General features: G+C 61.5%; 1 protein-coding gene across 1 annotated transcript in view; it reads left to right on the plus strand.

Moving 5' to 3' along the window:
- ALDH1L1 (aldehyde dehydrogenase 1 family member L1) overlaps window positions 1-5457 on the plus strand; it is a 23560-nt gene extending 18103 nt beyond the window's left edge. The window contains exons 16-23 of the mRNA XM_040246620.1: window positions 894-981; window positions 1356-1449; window positions 1766-1865; window positions 1935-2033; window positions 2538-2703; window positions 3702-3807; window positions 4266-4465; window positions 5239-5457. Coding sequence (XP_040102554.1) covers window positions 894-981; window positions 1356-1449; window positions 1766-1865; window positions 1935-2033; window positions 2538-2703; window positions 3702-3807; window positions 4266-4465; window positions 5239-5294 — 909 coding nt within the window. The 3' untranslated portion in view covers window positions 5295-5457. The remainder of the gene's footprint in view (window positions 1-893; window positions 982-1355; window positions 1450-1765; window positions 1866-1934; window positions 2034-2537; window positions 2704-3701; window positions 3808-4265; window positions 4466-5238) is intronic.
- The last annotated feature ends 2301 nt before the right edge of the window (window positions 5458-7758 follow it).

A 7758-nucleotide genomic window follows, 5' to 3' on the forward strand; every position in this document is an offset into this window, starting at 1 on the left:
GGGTCCTTCTGAGGGGGGTCCTTCTCGGAGAAGCCACGTGACGGGTCCTTCTCGGAGATGCCACGTGATGGGCCCTTGGACTGGAGCGGCCTGTGCAGCGTGGCCTGTGGTGGGGATCACCACACGAGCTGCCATCCTTCGTCTGGACTTCAGAGAAATCAGTTAGGAGCTGCAGGCCTGATGCTGGGGCAGTGGGCTGGGGTGTCTCACTCCCTCAGCTCCTTTGGGGTGGTTGGGCCTCAACAGTATTAACATAATAGAAACCAGTGAAACGATACCGGCTCACCAGAGTCCCGCACTCCTCAGGCATTTTAACACACAATGAATTCCCCACTGACTTGCACACATGTCTGCTGATGGAAGCATCGCTGCAGTCCCTGAGGTGACCCTTAACTTCTCCCTTGAGGCTGGGGGGCTGCTGACAGGTCAAGGCAGTGGTCCCTGGAGCGTCCACTCACCCAGCCCCTCAGGGTCTGAGCAACCACCCAGGCACTGCTCACCCAGAGGCCCAGCGGTGGCGGCAGGTGGCGGGGGGCAGAGACCCCTGAACCAGGCTTCTCCCAGACTGGGGGGCATGGAAGCAGGTTGGCCGCAGCAGCATCACACAGGGTAGGCAGGGTGAGGCTGGGCACTGAGGAGCTTTTGGAGGCCAGCGGGCATGGGCAGTGGCAGAGGAGGGCCAGTGGTCCTGAGGGCCAGGGAGAGGAGCGCCCTCGGCCTCTGGGCATGGCCCTGGTGCCCCAGGGCTTGGCACAAACAGGTGGAGGCGGGGGAAGGTGCAGGGGGCCCAGGCCTGGTGTGGGGCCGTGGGGAAAGCCGCTGAGGTGAGCAGCCTGGTGCCCGGCTCCCGCTGCCCAGCCCTCTGGACCTGACCACCTGTCCCGCGTCCTCAGGTCACCCCGCTCACAGCCTTGAAGTTTGCGGAGCTGACCCTGAAGGCGGGCATCCCCAAAGGCGTGGTCAACGTCCTGCCGGGATCCGGTATGGCCGGGAACAGGGCACAAGGCCTGCTGTGTGATGCGCCCCGATGTGAAGGGGGCTGCCTGGTGGGGGTGCTGCCTGGGGGAGCCCCAGACTGGGGGACTCCCAGATGGGGGTTGGGGAGCGTGACTGTTGGCTGCAGCCGCTGACTGCGAGGAGAGGCTGTTGGCTGAACGGAGAACAGGGAAGGAGAGCGTGACTGAGGAAGCTTAGGAGTTGAGTCTCAGACACGCTGGATTCGAGAGGCTAGAAGCCCTCCCAGTGGAGATTCTGAGCCCCGGAGAGGACGGGCGTGTGTGGCCCTGGGTGGCTGGAGGCGGGGCCAGGCTCCATGGCGGCCCTGAGCCCCGCCCCGCCCCGCCCACCCTACCCAGGCTCACTGGTTGGCCAGAGGCTGTCGGATCACCCGGACGTGCGGAAGATCGGGTTCACAGGGTCCACCGCGGTCGGCAAGCACATCATGAGAAGGTGGGTGGTGGAGAGGGCAGAGGGGCCAGGGCTCGCAGGCCAGTGGGGCTCCACGGCCTCCTTCTGGGGTCAGCCTGAAGGGAGAGAGGGTCTGGGGGTGTGGGGGGGCCGCGAGAGCAAGGCCTGCGCTGGGATGGTGCGGGAGGGGAGGAGGTGTGGGCCCGGCCTCACAGGGACCCTACAGCCCAGATCTTCAGCTGCTCTTCCAAGTGACTCCGCACTGGAGCTGCCCTCAGCCCCCATGTCCCGGGTCCCGCGTCCCGGGTCCCGCGTCCCCCACCCCGTGCCCCAGCCCTTCTCTCCCTGTCCCTTTCAGCTGCGCCCTGAGCAATGTGAAGAAGGTCTCCCTGGAGCTGGGTGGGAAGTCGCCCCTCCTCATCTTTGCGGACTGTGACCTGGGCAAGGCCGTGCAGATGGTGAGCACTGCGGGGGGCGGGGGGCTGCCCCAGGGGCTGTAATCCAGTACTGTGCTCTCCTCCACACAGGGCATGAGCTCCGTCTTCTTCAACAAAGGCGAGAACTGCATCGCCGCCGGCCGGCTCTTTGTGGAAGACTCCATCCACGACCAGTTTGTGCGGAGAGTGGTAGGTCCTGTCACTGGGCCTGGCACTGCCTGCTTGCCAGCTGCAGGGCGTTGGGGGCCAGGGAGGGCCTGGCAGTGGAGTCCGGCGCCAGCCACTTGGGTCCCGAACCCCTCGGGGTGGCCGTGATAAGTCTTTCCTGTACTTTAGTATTTCAGCAAGAAGCAGCAACCCCACAGCTCCAACCCACATGCTGCCTCTCCCTGCCGCCTGCCCTGCACACCTGCCCCTCCCCCTCCCCACACACCTGCCCCTGCCCCCCCCCCGCACACCTGCACCATCCCAGCTCCCACACCAAGTCCAGATGCCCTTGAACAGAGGGTGCATTTGAGGCTTCAACCCAGAAGCAAGTTTGGAACCAGAACATGGTTCCAGGGGCCAGCATCTGGCGTGTGGACTTTCTTCAGGACCCAGTGGTCGGTCACCAAAGATTTGTGTGTGGGAGGCGGGTCAGGTGGCGACCGCGATCAGAAGCCCGGGCAACACTGACCCGGAGGGCATCTGCAGGTGGAGGAGGTGCGGAAGATGAAGATTGGCAACCCCCTGGACCGGGACACCAACCACGGGCCACAGAATCACCTGGCCCACCTGCAGAAGCTGCTGGAGTACTGCCAGCGTGGCGTGGAAGAGGGGGCCACGCTGGTGTGCGGCGGGAAGCAGGTTCCTCGGCCAGGTCAGAGCCCTGCGGACCGGGCAGCAGGCGGCATGGCCTCTGGGGCAGTGTCTGGGGGCCAGGCCCCTGCAGTCGGGCTCCCAGACTTCCGCCCCCACCCCGATCTAGGACCTCAGGGGTGGGGGAGCTTGGCTGTTGGGACACCTGTCAGACCAGGTGTAGGATGGACATACAGCCTCCTCCCAGCCAGAGGTCAGACCCCAGCATGCAGCTCTCTGTGGGGAGGCAAAGAGGGGTGTGAGCAGGATGGGGTAGCAGGGTGTGGAGACTGGCCTGTGGAGCTCCAAGAGCTGGGGGGCACGTTTCCTTTGCAGACAAGTGAATACAGGCCACACCCACACCCTGTGAGTCAACAAGTGTCCATACATAACACACGCTTTAAAAATTATACTTGCTGTTATAATTTGTAAATATATACAAACATGGAATATTTTATTAAATTAATAGGGGCTTCCCTGGTGGTTCAGAGGGTAAAGACGGGTTTGATCCCTGAATCGGGAAGATGCCCTGGAGGAGGGCATCATGGCAACCCACTGCAAAATTCTTTCCTGGAGAATCCCAGGGACAGAGGAGCCTAGTCAGCTACAGTCTATGGGGTTGCAGTCAGACGCGACTAAGCAACTAACAACACTATTACATTCATCTTTTTGTTTTCTTCTTCTAAACAGTAGAGAGAAAATTTCAAGTCTCTTGATTTTCCCTGAATTGTGCCAAATTCAATCTCAATCCAGCAGGTCTCAGGGCCCATGACTCTGTGTCTAGAGGTGAAATAGTTAGAGGAAGCCTTTCTGATGCCAGAAACGTTTCTATGCAGTGGCTAGGGCCTGTGGGGCGGTAGTCGGGATGGGAGGAGGTGTGTCCCGCCCACAGCACTGGCCCCTGGTGGTGGAAGAGTAGCTCCGCCGTCGAGGTGTATGGTGGAAAGGCCCCAAGGCTCGTGGCTGGTGTGCAGGGCCGGGGAGACACTGGCGGGTCTCGAATGCCTCGTCTCCCCCCAGGCTTCTTCTTCGAGCCGACGGTCTTCACAGACGTGCAGGACCACATGTTCATAGCCCGGGAGGAGTCCTTTGGGCCCGTCATGATCATCTCTCGGTTTGCCGATGGGTACGGGTCCCGCTAAGGCCTCTTGAGAGCCCGTCCTGGTCACTGGGGTCTTCACGTGAGCTGCGGGGAGGGAGCTCAGACCGGTGGGGCTGTGGACGCAGCCGGACCCCCGCACAGTCCTCTCGGCACAGAGGAGGAGACCCCGGCTCGGGGTGGCTGCAGGGCTTCAGGCCCGCCGGGGGTGTCCTCCGCATCTCTCCAGCTCCACAGCATGCTGGCTTCCGCCTTGAGTCCCAACGGCTGCTAGTCCCTCGTGAACTGGCCAAACCTTAGGGGCCTGCACAGCAGTCATCATTCATTTCACCTGCGGATCTGCAGTTTGGTTGGCAGGATTGACCGTTCTTGGCCCTGTGCTGTGTCGGGCTCCGCCTAGGACGGGGGTGCAGGCCTCTTGGTGCTCTCCGTCCAGGGCTGGCCCCTTGCCCTCCTCACGGAGTCCCTCCTGGTTTTCCCTGCAGCGATGTGGATGCAGTGCTGACTCGGGCCAACGCCACGGAGTTTGGCCTGGCGTCTGGTGTCTTCACCAGGGACATCAACAAGGCCCTGTACGTCAGTGACAAGCTGGAGGCTGGCACTGTGTTTGTCAACACATACAACAAGACTGACGTGGCCGCTCCCTTCGGAGGGTTCAAGCAGTCAGGGTTCGGCAAAGACCTGGGTAAGCCAGCCATGCTGCTTTCATTTATTCATCAACAAACACCCGTTGGAGGCCGCTCAGGCCAGGGGCCAGGGTAGAGCTGATGAGATGGCCACTTACTTCTTTCTGGGAGCCGACAAGCCGGTGACCAAGGCAGGGAGTCAGATCCTGCTAGAAGCTGTCCAGACAGTGGTCTGAACAGGAGGCCGGACCGTGGCTTTAGCTGGGGGCTGGGTGGGCCTGCCGGAGTGGGCTGAGACCTGAGCGGCTGGAGGAACTGCTGCTGGAGCTGCAGAGAGAGGCTGAGTGCTTGAGTGGGCCGGGGGGCAGGCTAGGGCAAGATCAAGGGGGCCTGGGAGCCCCGATCAGGCTCCGGCTTCATCCTCAGAGAGGGAGCCTGTGGGGGCCGGACGAACCCGAGAGGGTGATGTGAGTGCCAAGGCAGAAAGGGTGGCTCCGGGCCTGGCCTTCCTGGGGAATTGGACCTCTGCCCGGCACCCCCCTTTCCTTGGCCGCTCCATGAGTTGGGGTGGCCCCCACCCCCCACTCTGCCACTGTGGAAGCCAGCAGCTGGGGGCTGGATCCTGTGGGGATCGGCTTTGGTGCCCAGCTTGGCAGGCGCAGCAACGTGCGGGAGAGCAGCAGGGCCCCTCAGAGCCGTGGAAGAAGGGGGTCTGGGAGGTGACACGGGGGGCAGGAGTTCTGAGGTGACCACAGCGCCGGGCACGCCAGCGCCGCCCACCAGATCAGCTGCTGGGACCATGACATTGCCCCCGGCACGGGGTTTCTTGCAGGAGAGGCCGCCCTGAACGAGTACCTGCGGGTCAAGACGGTCACCTTCGAGTACTGAGGAGGGTCTCAGGACCGTCCCCGGCTGTGGGCTCGACCCCGGATGCGGTGGAAGCCTCTGGCCTGCACCCCTGTCCCCATCCGGGACCCCCACCTTGCCCAATCCGTGTGACCTCCGGCTCGGTCAGGAAGTGACCCCATGTGAATAAAGGTCCTGGCCAGCATCTGTGTCCCCGCCCGCCCACGAGCCCTGGCTCCTGGGCTCTGCCCCGTGCCTGGGGCTGGCTGTGGAGATGAGCTGCCGAGGGGACCCACCCTGTCCGAGGGGGCGTGGCCTGCCTCTCCGGCCCTGACTGTCTCCCCTTCCTGGAGGACGGGGTTGGGGCAGAGCTGAGAGTTGGCGCTCCTGGCCCTGGCTGGGCCTTTCTGGCGAGCAGCCCACCAGGAGCCCCCGGAGTTGCCCAATAAACAGACGCTCCTGGTGTTCCTGTCACTCGGCATGGCAGGGACTCGGGGGCTGACCGCCAGGACCAGGGGGCAGGGGCCCGTGTACAGTCCCTATTATCCCACAGGAAGGAGCACAGACTGGCCGTCTAGATTTGTTTGCCTTTATTCCTCCTGCCTAACTCCCAGATTTTACCTGGGCTCATGGATGCCTGAAGGGGGCAGAGTTCCCAGCCTCTTCTGCAGCCGGGTGGTGGTCATGGCGCCCCGTGAGTGGACAGAGCTCCAGGGGACGTGGAACCTGCCCATCCTGAGGCCCAGCTCTGAGGGGGGCTCAGGCTGTCCCCCCTGGGCGAGCATGGACCCCGTGATGGGAGTTTTCCTAACGAGCAGATGTGGCTGTAGCAGGGGCTTGGGTAGGTGGGGAGACACCACTGAGCACCCATCATCACAGAGGGGACCCGCCAGCAGCCTGTCCTGGGGGAGAGTGAGCCTGCCCCCACTCTGTACAATGTTTAAATGTGCTTATCCTCATGGTGTTAACAGAAGCATTCCAGGCAGTTTAGAAAAATAATTCTGTTAAAATACTCATGAATGAGCTAGGACAGAGAGTGTGCAGTGGGAAGGTGTGCAGGAGACACCCACCGGGAAACTCAGCCCGCTTCTAAAGCTGGAGCAGCGCCAGAGGGTCCCGGCTGCCGTGAGGAGGAGGAGCCCTGGCCAGCCACCGGACCCACGGCATCCGTAGGGCAGAAACAGACTCGCTTTCCTGGAGGAGAGAAAGAAATTCATCTTCCGAGTCCTTCTGAAACGCATTAGTCCTCCTAAAATTGTGGTGACCACCGTCTTATATAATCTTACACAGGGTGGTGGTGATGAATTCAAATCCACATTTTAAGGCAAGACGAGAAAAATGTAAGCAAACATCACCAGCATCAGAACGCTCTCATCTTGCTGAACCGAAACTCACAGTTTCAGTGATCACGGAGCTGAGCTGTCACTTCCCGCCGGGAGGGAAAAGGCTCACACTGCCCACCGCAGATCTGTGCGTAGTCGCTACACAGGGCACAGCACAGCTCAGAACTCTCAGGAATCCGTGTCATGGCTCATTCCGAGCACAGTCACGTTACAGCATGCTTTGAATGTTCACGCTTCCACGCTCAGAGGTTCTGCAGCCAATATATGTGGAGGGAGTCCCCAGACACCAGCGGTTCTCAGACACCAGTTGGGTCAGCTCAAGCCAGTCTTGACTCCATCTCCCTGGACACAGTGGGACTTCCCCCAAGAGACCCCTGCTTCAGACACCAGCTGGGGGTCCCCAGGGGAGCTCTGTCCTGCCGTCTCCCTCAGGTTAAGGGTGTGGTCCTGTGAGGCTCTCCCCGCCCCCAGCCTCAGGTGGGCATGTGTGGTCCTGACCCACCGGCTGCAGAGCGACTCCCTCCACCCCCGCCGCCCACCCCGCCACAACCCCCTCTGCAGGTCCAGTTACTTTGCCAGACGAGCTCACAGAATTCAGGAAAACTCTACTTGCTAGATCGTAGGTTTTTCCCTTATATCAATAAAAGGCTGTGACTCAGGAACAGGCCCATGGAAGAGACACAGTGGCAGGTGGGGGGATCCCAAGCTCCCACACCCTCCCCAGGCCCCCCTTCTCTTGCAGTCTCCCCCCTGCGGATGCTCTCTGGGCCCCTCCTTTGGGGCTTCTCTGCAGGAGTCCTTCCTGGGCATAACTGACTTGTCACTGGCGACTGGTCCCACGTCCAGCCCCTCCCCTCCCCGAAGGCCGGGGGCTGGGACCCTGGTCCTGGGCTCTGGTCACATAGTGGCTTCCCTGGCAGCCGGTGGCCCCTCCTCTCGGGTAAGACTTCCCAGAGTCACCTCATCTGCAGGACAAAAAACACCGTCATCCCGCTCACCAAAGGGAATTCCAAGGGTTTACGGAGCTCTGTGCCAGGAACCGCAGACGAAAACCAAGTGTGTGTATTACTAATAAACCACACTGTCACAGATGCTGATACTGACGATGTACGACAAGCCCATTTGGCATTCATCTTTTTAACACCCTGCCAACCTCCATGCCA

This window comes from Oryx dammah, unplaced genomic scaffold (assembly GCF_014754425.2).
Source record: "Oryx dammah isolate SB20612 unplaced genomic scaffold, SCBI_Odam_1.1 HiC_scaffold_9, whole genome shotgun sequence".
Taxonomy (NCBI): Eukaryota; Metazoa; Chordata; class Mammalia; order Artiodactyla; family Bovidae; genus Oryx; species Oryx dammah.